The sequence below is a fragment of the Xiphias gladius genome, chromosome 8, assembly GCF_016859285.1.
Source record: "Xiphias gladius isolate SHS-SW01 ecotype Sanya breed wild chromosome 8, ASM1685928v1, whole genome shotgun sequence".
Taxonomy (NCBI): domain Eukaryota; kingdom Metazoa; phylum Chordata; class Actinopteri; order Istiophoriformes; family Xiphiidae; genus Xiphias; species Xiphias gladius.
Genome location: NC_053407.1, coordinates 4,706,438 through 4,725,472, shown reverse-complemented (window position 1 = coordinate 4,725,472; position 19,035 = coordinate 4,706,438). Strand labels below are relative to the sequence as shown.

The window sequence follows — 19,035 nt, the reverse complement described above, 5'->3', positions numbered from 1 at the left end:
GGAGTTAAAGGTGAACAGAAAAAAAACATCCAAAATATCTATCCTCTTAAGTAAAGCTAAAAAGGAAATAATAATAATAGTATCATTATTTCGTTTTTGGCTTATATGTATCTGGTAGAACTATTTGTCGGTTTTTACCCAGCTGTTGCAGCACTTACAGTCCATAGCAGCATGTTTTGAAAACTCATGTCTAACATTTGATATTCAATAAAATGTTTCCTTTTCTTCCTGTGCTCAACAATGTGTTGAACAGGTTTCAGAAGTAAAATATCTCATGTGAAGAGTCCGACCTAAAATTTGCAAAAAATCTTATAACTGTGGGCTAGATTACAAAAGCAAACTTACCGTACATACATCTAGACTCATAAGAGACTGTTAACTCTTTTTTTCAGTAAATACTCATAAATGCCTAAATAAAGAGGCTTCCCAGGTGCTTACTAATATGTTGGATCTCAGGGTAAATCCTGTTAGACAGATGTCTTTCTTTGTTTGAGGGATCAATATGTGGAAGTCCTACCCCCAGAAATCTAAATGGACCATAAATGTGATCATTTCCAACTCAAGTTGCAACAGCTCTTAAAGAGGGATGAGTCATGTAGTCATGAATGATCTGACTTTGTCACTGAGTTTTAGAGAAATTTTATTTCATGGCAGTTTATGTTTTATATGCATTTTGTGTGTGTGTGTGTATTTCTTATAAATGTCAATCTAGGAATGACTGCTGCTTAGGCCAAAGTGTTATATAGGCTAAAATAAACATAAACTAAATAAATACAAACATTAAATAAATAAATAAAATACATGAAAAGGTAATTTTCAACAGGAAGCAATGTATTTTATGAGAAATGTGGTATTAATTTTGAAAACCACTATCACTTGCATTATCACTGGCTTGAGGCAAAATCTACAATATCGATACAATATCCCATTTCTGCTGACATTTCACCACAACAGTGACAATGATATACATTGTTAAAAATTGTATTAAAGATACCTTTATTTACAATACATCTCTCAGTCATTACCTGCCCAGCATGGTGTTAGGTTGAGCTGTGAAGATGGCAGGATCCACCACAAATCTTGTATTGTCCACAATAAGTGTCACTCTTTCTCCAAGTCTCATTACACCTCTATGCCCTTCTTTACTGCTGAAGTCATACACATATATCATATCGCATGGTTCTTGCCCCAGGGTCTTGGAGTGGTGGTGAACTCCAGGAAGACCCAGGGACCAAGGTATGTGTCCTGCAATCAGAGTTCCTCCAATATGAGAATAGGGAACAGAAACCCTGGGATTACGTGGACTGGAGGATCTAGAGGAAGAGCCTCCTTCACCACGTTCATAGTCTGAGGGAGAGAGGAAGATGCAAGAAGATCAACAGAGGATGCTTCCAGTCAAACTCCTACATACGAATTTTTAAGAGATGGAGACTGTTACAACAGTGCAGCAACTAAAATCTTTTTCTTAAACTTTTCGGCAATAATAATAAATCCTTCTTTCATTTCTCCTCACCATGCTGCCGAGTGGGAGAAGTAACATTCCTGATGCAAGGTGTCAGCTGGCTCTCTCCTCTCTCATAGGAGGAGTCACGTGAGCAGTCGCTGGAGCGTTGCCGCTGTTCCTGGTAATGTACTGCTCTTCCTCTTTCTCTTGCACCACCGATAGCACCACCTCTGGCACTGGACCTGTACAAACTCATGGCGCTGTCCTGCTGATGCTGGTGGTTGCAGTCAAACACTGACAAACCACACTGCTGGTCACTGATGGAGATGAGAGTACACACAAAAAAAATCAAAGGTATGAGCATGTCTTTCATTTCTCCTGAGCATCTGCTGAAATTAAAGTCAGATCGCACAACTTTCTTGCTTAATATGGTGCATACACATCTGTCTCATTAATTTATGAATATTTTGACAGTTACACAATACTGACCACATAACAGACACCTCAAAATATTTTGTGCTCTAAACGTGTTCTGCAAACTATAATTTCTTTCTTTTTTTTCTCAAAAGTTGCATAGATACTGCCACTTAATGGCATGAAAAAAAACAACAGAAAAGGCTTGGACTACAAAGTACTCTGGATTGTGATGTGTTTCAAGTGTGGCACTAGCTTTTCTGAAACTTCTCTTTGGGATAAAAAAATTCTGACAGTGGTCATTCTAAGTCATTTTGGGACTTCAAGTTTAGCTAATGATTAGACAGACAGCAAGCCAGGCAGGCTCACTTAAATTCCTGACTGGAGATATCAAATCTGGAGCTATCTTTCACATCTTTGTTCAACTGGTCATTTGAGATGGTACAAAAAAAGTCATTTCACAGATGAAAATGACAATGGAAACAGTCAAGATGAGGATTTGGAACAAGTTCATGCTCACCAATTTAATGCTAAACGTGCTGTTGGAGATAGTGGGACCTCCTCGGCCTTGGCTGACATAAAGAAACTATTCCTGGACATGGAGGAGACAATTATTTCAAAACTTTCAGACCAACTCCCAGCCTACCGTGCCATGACGGCCTGAGATAATCAGATAATTGAACAAATGAAAACATGTTCTGTGATATTTTTATTTGTTTGCCATCCAAATAAGACTGAATTCCAAATTGCCATACACAGGCTGTTTTTGTGATGCTTCCTGGAGTGGTTCCCTGTAATTTACTGTTGTTCAAGAGACAGACAAGCAGCCCTGAGAGAGCTGTTATAATATCTGCCCTCCAAGGACTTTAATACACAAACACAATCTCATGCATGCATTAATGCAAATGTGAATAGGTTTAATTCTTTTGACAATTTTGTTAATGTTTTCATTTTTTTAAACAGTAAAAAATTGTCTAAAACTGGCAAGGTTGTAAATTACATATTGCACAGGCTCAAATGCACAATATGTAATGCTACTGAGTTTGACAGCCATATAATGCACTTACAACCAGACATTTGAAAAAAATTCAATGGTGTATATATATAAAGATCTAAACACAATTGAAGGGATTAAGATGAAAAAGAGGGTATTAGAAGTACTTAAAGGTCTGTGTTTTAAGGTCATATTTTGACATTTATAGCAGGGCTGCAACTAACAATTATTTTCAGAGTCAATTAATCTGGTAATTATTTTCTCAGTTAATCATGATTTGGTCTATACAAAAACATCAAAAAGTGAACAGTGAAAAATGGCCATCTCAATTTCAATGAGTCCAAAGTGACGTCATCAAATGCCTTGTTTTGGCCAACTAACAATCTAGACCCGAAAGGTATTCAATTTATTGTAATGTAGGGGCCGACCAATTATCAGCCCGGCCAATATTTGCCAATATACAGCACTTGTATGATTATCAGAACTTTTTTTTAAAAATCCAATTGCAGATAAAATAAATTAATTTAGAAATACGCTACTTTGGCTCTGATACAGCTCTCTCCGCCTGTCTGTATTCAGTACTCTTTTGTCTCAAGCAATGTCCCGCCTACAGCTCTATCTGATTGGTTACACATCATAAGTAATAGCCTATCAACACTGAAGGCTACTACCACAGACGGGAAGAGAGGAACGCATTTGTAGACTGGACTGGAGCTGTGTGTAGAAGGTAAAGCAGCAGATGTTGCCAAAGCTGCAATAAACATCACATTCCTCTACACTGAAATTGCAAAAATACCACAAACTTGTGAAAAAGTTCATTGGTTCATCCAAGATACACTGAGTAAGAGAGAGTAGGAGAGTGAGAGAGAGAAGCCATCGCTAACTGCTAAGCTAAAGTAACTAGCAGATTTGAATAGCGTGTGAACAACTGGAATTAGCGAGAAAGACGCTAAGAGAAGTAGTGAGCTATGGGAATTAGTGTATGTTTAAATATACAGCAAGGAAGTAGCCGCTGTAATGAAGAAAATAAAAATAATTAGCTGGGGTGAGGTAGAGCTACCAGTAACAGAGACGCTGGCAGCCAGAAATGAGACAGTGTGCTTGCGGCAGCGTGAACGTTACTGTTACTTGAAAAAATTTCACTCCACTACAAGTGAAATGTACTCAGATAAAATAACAAATTAAGTCAATTAGAATGTACTCTGAGTAAACGTTACTGCATTACATTTTTAAAAGGGGGAGAAGAGGGGTAAAAAAAAAAAGTTATATATATAACTGTTATAATTCATTCTCATCAGTTAGTTACAATTACACCAGTAAAACAGAACAGAAAATGAATTAATGTATTCATGAATAAGACAGTTTGTTCATAAATAGTGAATATTAGCAAAATCTTTTCTTCATTCAGTGATGCAGGTCTGTACTGCAATGGTATTAAAGTTTAAGTTAGCTACACAAGTAAAAACAGTCTCACACAGTTACACAAGTATTACCAGAACAGAAAATGATTTGAATAAAGTTAATTCATTTTTTTTAAAACAGGGACCAAGGCCTTCTGGGCTGGCAAATAGCCTTTTGTAAAGCAATCTGTCATGTCTACTCAATGGGCCAATTCTAATAATGAATTACACCAATATGCATTTACAGTAAAAATGAAAATCCTGGTTTCAAAATTAAGAATAACGCAAACTCCAACACAAAACTACTACTACATTAAGTCTATGGACACCCACCGTGCGTCCAGGTGTTTCTATTATTTTGTTTGCCCCACTTAGGTAGGCTAAATAACAGAAACACCTCTCTGTATAATATGATACAGCTCAACACACTACATCCTCCAAAATGATCATGCAGTTCATTAAATGACTCTCTAAAACAATTTTAATAAAAACTGAACATTATAATTTCACAAATGGAAGATTTATTGCAGGATTGTTGTAATAGACTGCATTAGTTTTAGCTAGGTGTACCTAATAAACTGCCAACTGAGTATATTTTTACACAAGTAAGAGTAAAATTTCTTTTATGTAACAGTCGTGAGTAACTGTTCATGTGCTGACGTGCTGTGTCGTCTCATTTCGTCTCACGTTTTGGAATTACATTATTATTTCTTTATGATAAATTACATTCCTGTATGTGTCCTAATGAATGTATCCATTTCAATTCCACTGTGACAGTGTAGCTGCCAATATGATCAATAGTGTTGAACTTATAAGGAAGAAACACTTCCAGGTCCCAGTACTGAAGAGAGCCTTGCTCTCTTGAGTGGAGCTGCTATGAAACATGATGATGATTGTCTACTGTAGGCTTTGGCAACAGAGAAATGGAAAATGAGAGCACATGGGTTGGTGGGGGCAGAGAGATACATACTTATATTTATTATTTTATAAAAATGTGGTTAGTGATGTATAAAAGGGCCACGGTACTGCGTCCTACTCCACTCAGCAAACAACTGGACACACATAAATTAACCACTAAGACATAGAGCCCTGACCTCGCTGGGGCAGATTTTGCATGTGGATGTTATATACTGTTATGATAAAAATATAAACAAATCAAGTTCAGAGTGTGCTGTTCATTAATAAATTACTGAATATGTTTGTTTCTATGCACCATGTCCAGTGAATAGGCTATGTATAATTTGGCTTAAAGCCAGGTAATGAAAGATTCCTCCCTGGATACTGACTGACATCTCAACGTGCTGAATGGCCGGGTACCTGCTTATGTGATGACTGATTGGACTGGCTGATGAACAGACTGATTGAGTGGCTAATTGGCTAGCTGTCTGGGTGGACAGACCCAGACAGAGCAGATGTAGCAAGGACAGTGTACTGACGACAAAAAAAAAAACAATCAACAATGCACATCCCCTTGAATTCCCGCTAACACCTACGCTACACCCAGTCAAGCTCACAGATTAATTTTTGTTTGATGGTGCCCCATCAGTCTTGTGATGTCAAAGACTCAATTATGTACACAAAACATTAACACAAACCATAAATGTACACAAAAGATTTGAATATACACTTACAAAGGATTGTAAAGAAAATCAGTGCATAGGGTACAAGAATTTGAAATTCTATTCAAAAGGGTAACATTTCAGAAATCAAAGAGGAAGCCAAGACCCTCATCTTTTTCTGTTTACAACATGTCAGCTTCACAGTATAGCTGCATAGTCTGGCAATGTCCTTGAACACAACACAAGGGTCACCAGCAACTAAGGAAAGGAAGAAATGTGCACACAGAGATGTGCACATGCTCCCTCAGCCTATATTACATGCACTACTAATCACTGAAAGTGTTAAAAACAATATCCAAGACTATTCATAAAAAGACAAAGAGCAATAGTCAGGTCTATTATTCATTACACCAAGGTTAAACATATACTGATGAGAATATTGTCATAAACAATTAGGTCCCCTTTTTCAAACCACCAAAATTAAGTGATCTAGCAAGATATGACTGCTATGTTGTGTTGTGTGTATTTACACAAGAGCCCATCACACCATAAATGCATGTCGTATCTCCAATGGGATTTTAATTTTTTGCAGAAATGGGACAATAAAAACAAAAGCAGGTTTCCAGCCAAACAGGCAGGTAACCAGTGACCAGACCAGAAGGGTAGAAAGAACAAAGGAACTGAGGAGGCAATATTTCACTCACAGCCAGCAGCTCCTCACATCTTTCACATGGCAATGCAAATCTAGAGCGACCAAGATTTCACACAGCCAGAAAGAACTAGAGGTGGCTAAAATTTCACTCGTCCAATTTGTTGTTACTGGGCACCACCCCATGATACCTCTATAAAAATGGCCTATAGAGCAAAGATTCTGGATGAAAGTTTCATGTGTTAAAGACAAGTGAAGTTCAACAGCCCATCTAGGACACAATAACTCAGACAAAGATGCAAGAAGTCTATGCAGTCTATTGAAAGCATGAGGTGAGAGCCCCAAGGGTGAGGGTCCTATCTATTATTTAGGGGCTGCTGGCACCGACACACTGAAGGGCAAAGGCAGGAAAGCTGTTCTGTGCAGCAGTCTGGATATAAATCAAGCAAAATAAGATATAACATATGCTGAATAAAATATTAATAGGAAAATAGCCCTTTATAACAGTATAATGAATGGCATCCTTACTCTAAAGAAATAACATAAATCAGAAAAATTGTACAAACATTTTCTTTAGGTATATTAAGGTGTTTTCTCATATAAGATCACCATTTTATTTCAAGATCACTCTCTATTTAGTACTAGAGAGTCAGTCCCATCATGGATAAGAGTGTATGATATTCTTTCAAGGGCACTATTATAATTCCTTTAATTACAGTAACAATCATTCAATCATTACAATCATTCCAAGAGTCGTACACTAACAGTGTCTACATGCAACACAATGACAAAGCTAAAACCTCGGTGCTTTGACAGTGAACGTGCACCTACCGGCCGGTATCAGAGGGCCAAGTGAAAACAAAGCAGCAGGGAATGAGCTGCGGGAGGACAGCGGCACAAAAGCCTTGCGCTCCTCCGAACAAAGCGGGCTTGCCGGCAGCTTCAGCATCCTCGCTCATTACTTTCCAACTTCATCAGCATCGTTTCATGAACACAACACGGACCTAAAAATCGCTGGTAAAAATCCACCACCTCGACCCAAAGCTTTAAATGTGCCTGCAAGGCGAAGGAGACACGCACCAGATAGTCATCCAGTCACCGGAGGGACCTTAAACTGTGAATGGCGCGTGCTTGACTGAATCAGAGCGATGCTGCCTTCACGTGCCCCTCTTAAGATCCCTCATCTGAGTGCTCCATGTAATACTGGAGGATCTCATGGAAGTTGGTCCAACATCTACTCGTACCGTCATCTTAATTACTTAACGTTATTTCGCCCAGGATTCCCAAATGTCACACGAGTCAAATGGTATGGAAATTGTTCATGTTTTAGGAAAAAAAAGTTGTCCACTACAACATCTCATTAATCGAATTTCGTTTAACTGAGTAAACTGAGGAAATTTGATCAGTCACGCATTTTTTTTAATTTTTATTTTTTTAATATTCTCAACACAAAAAAAACAAATAATGGTTTGGGAAAGGAAATGTCAAAAAAATCCATCTATTAGTCATACTAGCCGCCATTAATAGTATTGCTTTTGTAAAAGATATGCATATTTATCTATTTGCCGTCTTGGCAGATCGATTTCCCATTAAGTGTATATCCATTTAGCAGGTCCCATCCAGATGTTGCACAAAGACTCGACCTTTCCAGGAGTATCATTAGATCTGTTCCATTCAAATAGGACCACATTGGCCCAATTATTGTAATATTTACATCATTTGAAGGCAACATCAAGCAGACTATTATACGACGAATTGTTCCATAAACCTGGTTTAGCTAAATATAGCAGATTAAAAATGGTGAGCACTATAACAATTTATCAAGGACTGCATTAATAGTCGCTATAGAAAAACAGACCTGGTGGGATATCAGACTTCTCAAATGTTCCTCTCGTCTCCTCTGCTCCTTTAACATCAAGATTGCAAGTGTAAAATGCAACAACCTATCAACACGTCATATTATAACATGACTTCAAAGTCATAAGGCAAACTGTATCGCTTTTAAGGGCCCTGGTTGATTCATAATTGTGACCCGCAAGAGGAACTAAAAGGAAGTAATTACAGTCCAAGATAAAATATGAACTATAGTAGATTGATCAAATATACTACATTGAGTCTACCAGGCTAAGGTATATAGCTGAATAAATCTTGCTTTCACACACTAAGACAAAATTCTGTAACTACTTAGTGTACAGTAAAGATTAAGATAGACAAACGCCATAACCTCCCTTATTAACGTCAAGTGTATTTACCGCCTGTATCACCATCCACATGAAAATCGGCCATTTTTACAAAGGTCAACTCCTAACTCCTTCTACATTAAAAGGATCAAGATGGAATCATCAGTAGTTCACCTCAGCTTTACCATATTTTTATCGTTTATAGTAATGGTCACCATTCAGATAATGCACACAATGTGGGATTAACCATCGGAACATCAGTCTGTAACGTTACTACAACACAAACCTCCTGACTACTGAATCTTACCATTGGGCAACAAGGAATGCAGCGTTTTCCATAATATAACGGCGTATTATCAAATGAGCTCCGGAATGATTAATTTACATTGATTTCAACCCATTTTGTAAATGGATCTGTTGACTTTTGGTACTCAAATTCACATCGAACATCTATGTGTACTACAGCTACACATCGAATATCGATCCATATGCAAACTATAAAGTCAGCGTGAAAATTGCTGACCTAAAACAAAAACCTTAACCGTCCAAGTAATGAAATGACTATAATATCCTTAAAGTTTTTGTAAAATTAATTTGTACGGGGTTAACATGTCCAGACATGTTAAACTTGGTTCAATTTCAGCAAAGAGCTTGTTAACTGGAGGGTGTTACGTTAGCTAAATATGACATCCGTTACCATTAGCTAAGCTACATAAAAAATTAAACAAAAACCCACAAATTTAACGCTAAGGAATTTCTCTAACATGGTCCCTCATGCTACACCACCTATGGCCACATTAGCTGGAAATAAGTTATAGCTGCTCTAGCCATACTGACTGCCACTACCTTTTAAACCTACACATTTTATCGTTGATGAACAGAGAGCACTACTCTGACACACTTTTATTCTTCTCTCTCGAGCATCTATTTTCAGGTCCAATATTGTTCAGTTACCGAATAAAATCCAATGCTACCATTCTTACCTTTAAAACGTGATTATGTTGGAACTTACCAACGATGTAAAATGCGAGAAGTCAATCGACATCTTGGTTTACGGAGACTTTAGAGCGGCTAAGACGATTTTAGACTTTTTTTGGTTAGCCTGTTCATTTAGCTTTCACAGCTAAGATAAACACATCACCAACAGTTAGTCGGCTAAGGTTACCTAGCTGGCTGTATAAGCTAAACGTTGACACAACTTTCCATCCTTGGGCAACATTCCGATTTGACGTTTTGTCCGGTTGCTGAAATAGTCCGCTGTGCAATAAACTTAATGTATGGATGATAAATTCCTAGCCTACATGAACTGCACTTGGCTATGGGTTATTTGTTTTGGTTTGAAATAGCGGAGGTCACGTGAAAGATATCGCGATACAACAGCGTACTCTAAAGGACAATCCCCCGCGTGCACACATGCACATCCACACATGGCTATCAGTTTGAGCATACATTTCCAAATGCACAAATAACCGATTAAAACAACAACCTTAAAAGCAATTTATTAATTTATTTTTTATTCATTCATGTAATACAGGCGTAGCATTGTTACAAAAATAAAATGGCCTATTGTACATAGGCTAGTTAAATATATCCTAGGCCTAGGCTACATATAAAAATATACAATTTATTTCTCTGTTGTTGAAGTTTACAGCCTATTATTAAATCTAACCTTAGGTATCCGTTTTGATGATTAACAGTCAAAATCCAAGTTAAATTAATTAGCATTGCAATAGGCCTTGCAATGTACAGAGTATATAAATTAATATATTTAAACTAAATTAATCTGATTTAAAATGAGAGACAGGAATGCCCGTTGATAAGGGAATTGTCAATTCATAATCAACACTGTTGGTCCAACTCTTTATCTCTTTCAGTTTGTTGAAGAAGGCTAAGCAGCTTTAGGAGTGGTTTACTACACCACCTGTTAAATAAAAATCCAAACACAGCAGGGAAGCTGTGTTTCCCTTTTTCAGTTTAATAAATATCAAATTCATAAATAAAATGCAATAAATGAAGACGGAAATGTAGGGTACAATGAATAAAATAAAATTGCATTCTAATGTAACATGTTCAGACATCTAGAAAAGTTTCAAATGAAATAGAAAAATAGTAAGTAGCCTGAAATTCTGTAAAAAGAATGTCGTAACCGTTGCTGAAAGTTAAATAAAATTAACTAAAATAATGACTGCTTTGACTTGAGGAGCTTTTCCAAGAAGTTGAAAGCATACTGAATCTCCTCTGGTGTCAGGTTGGGCAGCTCCTCGGGACGCAACTACCTCCTTGTCTGGTCTACTTCCCCACTCCTGCCCTGGCCCTCAGTGGTGTGGATCCCCTGGAGCCTTGTCTGCAGCCACTCCCGCCGCTCCTGCACCTGCTTGCGCTCCCCGAGGTTGTGCATGAGCTGGACCTCACTCACTGTCCTTTTTCTGTACTCAGGACCATGAGATATACATTAATTTACCTGTGCAAAAACAGTCTGTGATGATAAGAAGGGGGGTTAATTACAGATATAAATGAGTTACTGACCTTATAGTGAAGGTGATCTTAATTGATCTGAAAGAGGAGATAAGAGGTGGAATTACCTTAGGAGACGCCCCTCATAGAGCGTGGAGAGGTGTAAAATGCAGAGTGAAATGAATACGATTTTATAGTTCCTATTTCGCATGTTGACCTTGATGACCTGTTAAAATAAAAATGAAAAAAAAATCTCCAAAACACTGTTTTCTTGTAAGTTTCAACTCTTTCACAAGCATGTTTTTATTTATCTTGAAATCCTTATATTCCAATATCTGATATGATAAAAGGTTCAAATATGTCACATACCAGCATAAAAACTGATATGCAGGCTAAACAAAATCAAAGAAATAAACTTGAGATGTTCAGCCTCCACTGCATCTCTAGCTAAAAGACAGACCATGCTGAACATACCTCTGGTGGTGGCGTCTCCTCAGTCTGAAAAAAGTAAAAGTTCTGTATGTGATATAAAGTGAAGTCAGTCTTGTTTGGTGGTTAGGTCCTATCAGTTATGATAAGCACTGGACTCCCAAACTTCCTTTTATGGCCCCTGTGCCCAGCCATTGATGAGCTGCTTTCATTATTGCTGTTGATGTCACACGTCCAGCTCCTGGAGAGAGAGAGGGGGGGGGGGGGGTAGGAATGGCAACACCTCCTCTGAGCTTCAAGCTTTCACTACTGTCATGCCAAACCAATTGAATTGCTTTGCATGTTGAATCCAAATACCCTCACCCCCACACTCACCCTACATAGACAAACACACACATAAACCAAAACCCAAACCTTAGGAATGTCTGTATTTCCATAAATCTATTGATTTCTTTTATATTTACAAGGACTTTGTGCCAGGTGATATTTTATTTTTATCATTGTATCACTAGAATGTTTCTAATCAGCACATATGTCTGTTGAAAGACTAGTTATTCCAATAAAAGTAATTATAGGATGACTATACTGCTCTTTTACTGAAAGATAACATAAAAAAAAACCTGTTACACTGTCCAAAACTGCACTTTCTCAAGCACTTTTTTTAGTGCAGAACTTCCCTCCACATTTTCATTTTTGTATGCTTCTCTTTTATTTTTTCTATGTTTACGTGAACTGGCCAGATATATTTTCCCACATCTAATGTGACCTTTTTTGTCTGACTCCCAGCCCATCTCACAACAATAGAACCAACATTTGGATGGATTTATGACACTCATTGGCCAATAGGGAGTCTCCCTGGTTACATAGTCACCTTACTCAAGAATTAACATTGTTTTAATGAGTTTGTCTCCCAAAAAAGAACTTTTATAGTGAACTGACGTCAGAGAAAACATCCTGAATCAAAGAGTAAGTGGTTCGGGAGGTGTGTCAGTGGGTGATGCTGTTGCCGTCACTGTCTTGGTCATGAATGATGTTTGTGCATGCATTTGTGTTAACTTGAAAATCTCTGAACATCTGGAGAATCATAACCTATTCAGATATATATTTTGATTTAACTGGAATGTTTGTTAAAAGATAGATTAACAATTTTCAAGTCTATCTTAAAACAATAGTTAGTGTCAAGTATATTGAAACTGTTGGTGCTTGGTGTAATCATTCCTTCTGTTCATACTGTCATATCCTAGTGTGCATCTAATGTATTTGATGGGGGACAAACTCCAGAATCCTGGGTCTTTTTAGTACGAATTTCCCTTTATGTGTTACTATATTTATATCACAGCTCAGTAATGAAAGACATTGGGAAGAAACACAAAGAGGGAGTTTTGTACTAAAAAGACTGTAACTGTGGAAGATCTTCACTTGAGTTGATTTACTCTCACTGCTGAAGTCTCATGTGGTTAAAGAGTCTGTTCACCCAAATCACAGAAAACAAAACTTCTCTCCTCTAGTGGTAGGTAGATGTGCATATAATTTTGGTTTTATTTGCTCAATTCTAAAGGTTTCTGCTTGAAAAACTCAACAGCAATGTCTCAGAATGTCATACAAGAATATCCCAGTTGCATGGGATATACCACATAAAATGTTGTGGACAGCAATTGCTACTGAGCTTATCAAATATCATTTTTCAATGCTCAGAGCAACACAAATGAAATTCCATTGACCTCTATTATATGGGGGTGGTGATAGATCTCTTGTGGATGAATTTCCTAAAACTTGGGTAAATAAAACCCAAGATCCCTGCCTGGCTCAACAGTGGAATGTGGAAAAATTAGTTTTTGTGTGATTCTGGTGAACTGATCCTGAAGCTTTTATGGAAAAATTCAGGTTATATTAAAATAATAATAATATAATATTATATATACTATATATGTATTCAATAGACTCATTAAAATTTTAAAAACTTTTACAGTATAAAACAAAGCTGTCAAAACATTAACAAAAAAGTTCTTAGACAGCTGCAACATGTGACTATGTATTATGTATTTTATTTTTAGTTTATGAGTTATCATTTAGCTTTCAGCCCTCTCACACATAACTATTTGTTAAATTTCAAATCTCAGCTCCCGCTACCCTGCCTTTGTCATGCCTGACATTCTGGCTTCTCCCCCCTCGACTTTCAGTCACAGGTGTCTAAAGGGTGATCAATCTCCAGGACCAAACAGCTTATGCTGGAGAGAAGCACCCTCCTACTTATTATGGTCACCCACGTCATACATTAGATAATCAGCATATGAGTTTTCCAACTGTAGCAGGAGTTGAGAATTGCTATGTAATGACACAGAGGCTGTGTTCATACCAAGACCCTTAATCTATGGTTAAACTGATTTAAGATCAGAATATTATAAAAAATTGTAAGATGAGACTTTATACTGCAGTTGTAGAGTGATATATCTCATGATGAAAAACCACCAAAAAGTAGTTGTCGTTTATTATCAGAGCACATTGGAGAACTTAAAAGCTTTAAATTTCCAGCGTGAACTGTTCCATAGTTATGATCTCTAATCGGTCCAAACATATTGAACATCATACTCATGGGCTGCTTAGAGGTCCTTCTTCTATTCCCATGAGGAAAAAAATTAATGACTGCATCAGTAGAGAAGGCAGAGTGTGACGTTATGCCAAACAACTGAAGGATTTATAAGTTGCTTTTATCTTCACCTAGGTGAAGAGGATGAGACAAGATGTAAATTGGTTGAAATGTATCTGTAAATGCAAATACATGTCAACAAAATAATTTTTTACAGCTCCTAAATTCTTTAGGTTTTACTTATGGAACCTTATTCAAGAAATTAGCAGATGTGAATGAACCCTCAATGTTTTACAACAAAGAGGCATCTAGTGATCAAAAACCATAGTGATTATGATCTGATGTCAGCCATTGCACCTGTTAATACAAAAACAAATGGCTCAAGTGGTCAGTTCTTAAAGTTGTTTACATGCCAGGTTTACAAGATTTACACTGATCAGTGAGGACCTTCAGAGACACTGACCTCCACGTGCTTTCCTGTGATACTATTATGGACTACAGTGGCCACAACCTGTTTCGATGACACCCGCTGAACACATCAACCTTTGACCTTAGCTTAGGATCCTAAATCTTGTCGTCCTCTTAACCTCAGGCTGTCTCAGTGTTTATTGTGTTACCTATGGTATCGAAAAGCAACAAGGTGTGTTGGAATACAACAGGGCAAGAGACTTCAAGTCAAAGTCAGCAGTCCCACAACAACCTCACATGATGGTCAAATGGTACTAGATACAAGACTAAATAATTTGCAACAGATTCATCTTCATACCTAGAGCGACTGTGTTAAGTGGGCGGTAAACAAAGGAACTGCTAACATGCTAGGCATCACTATTAACCTAGCTTTCACAGCTACTGCAAGTCAGGTGTATCAGTAAGCTAAACTAGTCCTCAAGACTTAAGAATAGTTACAGGGAAGTAAATGCAGAAAAAAGGACTGCTATTTGATATTAGGCTTTGACTTTTATAGAGGGTTTATAGTGTGTCCTGAGACAGGTAACAGAGAAGATAAATATTATAACACAGATGGTAATTGTCTCAAGTCACTTGAGAAAGCTTTGAGAAAAAAAGACTACTGTTCAATACAGAGGTAGGTTGTGGTTAAAAAGTGAATTTACAGAAAAAAATAATTGAAAGAATTTGGTTGGAACCAAAAAAGAGGGGACATGATAGGACATTTTAAATACTTTGACAAAATAAATAAAACCTTAAAACTTTAACTACTTAAAGCTTTAGTTTATGTTGGCACCCACTTGCCTATTTATGCTTATATCACACACAGTTATTAACATTAGCATTCATTTACAGTATGTCTCTGTCCACCTGATGAATGTATTTCTGTTTTCCCCAACTGCTGAGAAATAGTCTATGTGGTTCTTTAGTTTCTACCTGTTCCTTTATAGGACAAGAAGGTGTTGGTACTTGCCAAAGATGTTGGAATGTGCATGTTATTTAGTAATTTTATTTATGTGCTGTAGAAAGAAGTTTGATGAAAACAGAGTTTGTGGGCCTGAAAACAAAACAATAAAATAAGAGATGCCACAAAGCTCCATTGAACTGAGGAGAACTGCAGAGTTGGGTTATAATTCTCTATGGTTTCATCACTATGCACAACCCTTTTCACATTACACTTATCATTTAACCAATTGTTAATATACAATTAATGATTAGTACAGCTTTAAGTATAGTTGAAAAGGAACTCTTGGCATATAATCTGTATACAGAATTTTTGAGACTGGCTTTTTTCAATGAGAAAAGATGGGGACAAAATGTTAGTGTAGTGTGGTAGTGTTAATGTGGTGTTCAAAAACCCACCAATCTGTTAGTAATATGGCTTTCAATATAAAAAGAAAAATCTAACAATTAAATTTCTCACATTATCATAGTTCAGACAACTGTAAAAAAAAAAAACCCTCACAACATATTTAAGAATGCATAGATTTGACAATGAGTAGTATAATGCCTTACAGCTCAATGTGATTGACAGGATTTACTATGCAGGGAGAAGAGTCAACTTCTGAGTGAGTTTATGAGCATTACAGGCAGTTCATTACTCTTGCCTGACCCCCTTTTCCCAGAACTGACTTGTCCTGCCTCCTAAGGCAATGCATGATCATTTTACTGCCACCAGACACCATCACACCAGACCATTACTACAGCCTGAATTCCCTTCATTTAGCTGGGTTGATTGCTTTGATCAGGCATTTGCACATTCCAAAAATTTAACAGATTTTTTCAAGCAATAACTCTGCCAAAAGACTAAAATGTGTAAACCCCCTGCCAGTGGAATTTTGTTCAGTGTGCTATGTTCTGCTCTCTGAATGGGGATGATCAAATGACCAAACTGAAGAAGAAAATGGAACTCTTGAGGGAGGTTAAATGAAAAGCAATCATCAGTCTGCCCACTTCACCCTATGTTTTTTTTTTTTGTGTCCCCAATGTAGTGTTGTTTCATCCATCAATCATACGAAAGGGAGGCCAACACTACTCTACTCTACTGATGTCCTCTTCATAAACGGATGTATGTACTCATTTGCAAACAAATACAAGTCGTAAAAATTGCATAAAGTGGCGTTGTCTACAATGGCTGAAAATTTCAAAAAGCCCTCAGAGATATATTAGGAGTTTGATTTCTTCTTCTTTCCATTTCAGGCAGACTAGACACAGTAAATGCATTGCTGCCTCCTGCTGGTTAAAAACAACAATGCATTTTGGCTTTGCAAACAAAATTGATGTACGTGTTTATTGGCAGAGCGGGGAGGTGAGATCCATAAGTGGTCACTTGAAACACATGTGGAGAAGCATTGTAATGCCAGGTATGAACTGATGCAATTAGAACTGTCTATTTGTGATCGGATTGCCCAAGATGCATGTTAATGCCAGGTCTGAACAGGGCCATAGACACGTCATCTAACTCATAAGAACAGTATAAAATTTGAGAGTAAGTCAAATGAGATGAATCCACTTAGACACATCCACTTATAGGACAAGAAGGTGTTGGTACTTGCCAAAGATGTTGGAATGTGTGAATAATAATTTTATTTATGTGCTGTTAGGATTGTGTATAGAATATTATTTGGACCCAATGTTTTTAGCCATGTTAGCGTTAAGGCTCCAGGGACGGCAATGTTGGTTGGTCAACCACCCTGGTCCAGACTGAAATATCCCAACAATTACTGGATAGTTGAATCACAATGGCATTGGTGATCCCCTGACCCTGATTTTCACTTATTCAATATAAGCAGTGTAGTAAAATGTATACTCAAGTACAAGTACCTCAAAATTGTACTTAAGTACAGTACTTGAGTAAATGCACTTAGTTCCAGTTGACGACTGGAAAATGGCTTTTTGAAATTTGCAGTAACAACAAAAGCGAGCTATTTTATTGAACCGACATCTAGGTTGTTCTGTTTGGAAAAGAAAAACTAAGCTAAAATACTAAAGGTAAATGGCTTAGCAGGTCTCAGTAGCTGCCATTTTAGCTTTTGATTCTAGTGCAAGTCGTGATTTGGTTTAGTTAAGATGCTTAGTAAAAACAACATTTTTAAAATGTATTCAATTGTAAATTTTTTTATTCTATTAATTTTAATATTATTATTAATAGCAGAGAAACACCTAGCTAAACTAAATTTAGCTCTTATGAACTATCAATGTTAGGGGATGATAGAACATGATAGAAGACTTTGTCAAACTAATGGTATGGTGGGATAGAATTGGGTCAAAGCAACACTTAGAAGAAATTGCCAGCCAGACTCTATAATGAAATGCTGTAATCTTGCTGAGGTAAATTTCCTTCGAGAGGCCTATTAATTATCTTAAAAATATCAGGTTTGTGTGAAAAAAAGATTTTGAAAATGCTTTTCTTCCAACAAAGTGTTTGGAAAAACTTTCTAAATGTTTGTTCAAGAACAATAGTGCTGTTAACCAACATATATAAAGTATCAGTTTAGATTCATTACTACATAAAACAAGGACATAAGGCATGTACTCACTTAAATGGGGGATACCTTTGAGGACAAAAATGTTAGGAAATTAAGTACAACAGTGCTCGAGGGCACATTCTTTACCTTTACCTTTAAATAACAGTTGGACAAAGACATTTCATTACAAAATCCACTTATTTGGTGTTTACACAACTTTCAACAACATCTTATGGCCTTCCTTGGCAGATGCATTCACTCAGTTTTCATGGAGATCATTTAGTTGTTATCACATCACCTAAGTAGTAAGTAAAATGTTTTTTAAATAAGTCCCTGTCAGCAAGGTTGTATCAAATCAGGTTTTAACTATAGACTGAAAACATTCACCATAATAATTTGAGTTAAGATAAGGTCAATATGATTTGTCAGAAGGGCCATTATTGAATAGTTACATTTTCCCACCTTTTCTGCAGCCTTCATCAATCATGTTTTCTGGAAAACAATAGAAAGAGACATTTCAAATGACCTTGAGTAACTTTGTAAGTAACAGCGCAAATTTTGTCTGTTCTACAAAACTGAAGAGTAAATTATTACAAACGAGCCAAAAGCACTGTCTACTCTGTTGACTGAAAGATTTCCCATCCAACTCTGGGTCATCATTACACCCTTTCTATAGGGGAAATCAAAGGTTTTGACACAGAGATAGCGAGAGAATGAGAGAGGTGTAGCATTTATTAGGGGAAGATCGTAAAAATCAACCAACAACTAGATATGTCTTTACTTTGAATTCATTCTTAACAAAAATGTCTATGTAAACAATGAATAGACTAATGAGTTTTACTTGGCATGTTTGAATTAGCAGTAGGTTGCATTTGCGACCTTTGTTTAAAAACTGAGATGACGAGTTTACGTTTTTGTTTTTTAAAAGTCAAAGTCCTCGTCTTTCTTTTGCCTTAATACTTATATAGACTAGTTTAGTCTTGTTAAAACGCAATGTTCTTTTTATATTGA

The 19,035-nt window shown here is 36.9% G+C and overlaps 2 protein-coding genes across 5 annotated transcripts in view; both read right to left on the bottom strand.

Annotated features, from left to right (window-relative positions):
* The window catches only part of LOC120793282 (BTB/POZ domain-containing protein 10-like), a 27,059-nt gene extending 17,074 nt beyond the window's left edge, over positions 1-9,985 (bottom strand). The window contains exons 1-4 of one of the 4 annotated variants that reach the window (XM_040133206.1): positions 9,624-9,985; positions 2,379-2,450; positions 1,514-1,761; positions 1,026-1,347 (exon numbers count right to left, since the gene is read on the bottom strand). In XM_040133206.1, coding sequence (XP_039989140.1) covers positions 1,026-1,347; positions 1,514-1,761; positions 2,379-2,437 — 629 coding nt within the window. In that variant the 5' untranslated portion in view covers positions 2,438-2,450; positions 9,624-9,985. Of the gene's footprint in view, positions 1-1,025; positions 1,348-1,513; positions 1,762-2,378; positions 2,451-7,291; positions 7,567-9,623 lie in introns of those variants that run through there. The other 3 variants (XM_040133205.1, XM_040133203.1, XM_040133207.1) reach the window with 3 other exon arrangements.
* A 195-nt stretch (positions 9,986-10,180) lies between these two features.
* Positions 10,181-18,511, bottom strand: pth1a (parathyroid hormone 1a). Its single transcript, XM_040132175.1, has 4 exons — positions 18,487-18,511; positions 11,569-11,656; positions 11,167-11,193; positions 10,181-11,066 (listed from the first exon to the last, which is right to left on the bottom strand). Exons 1-4 carry the CDS (start codon positions 18,509-18,511, stop codon positions 10,913-10,915), a joined length of 294 nt encoding a protein of 97 aa, XP_039988109.1. The 3' UTR covers positions 10,181-10,912.
* Between the last annotated feature and the right edge of the window lie 524 nt (positions 18,512-19,035).

Bases quoted from the DNA above. Each gene is read 5' to 3' on its own strand.
- pth1a (XM_040132175.1), bottom strand. From the start codon at position 18,511: ATGATTGATGAAGGCTGCAGAAAAG. The intron at 11,657-18,486 runs GTGGGAAAATGT...CATAACTGATAG, and splicing joins TGATGAAGGCTGCAGAAAAG to GACCTAACCACCAAACAAGA. The intron at 11,194-11,568 runs GTATGTTCAGCA...CTCCTCTTTCAG, and splicing joins AGGAGACGCCACCACCAGAG to ATCAATTAAGATCACCTTCA.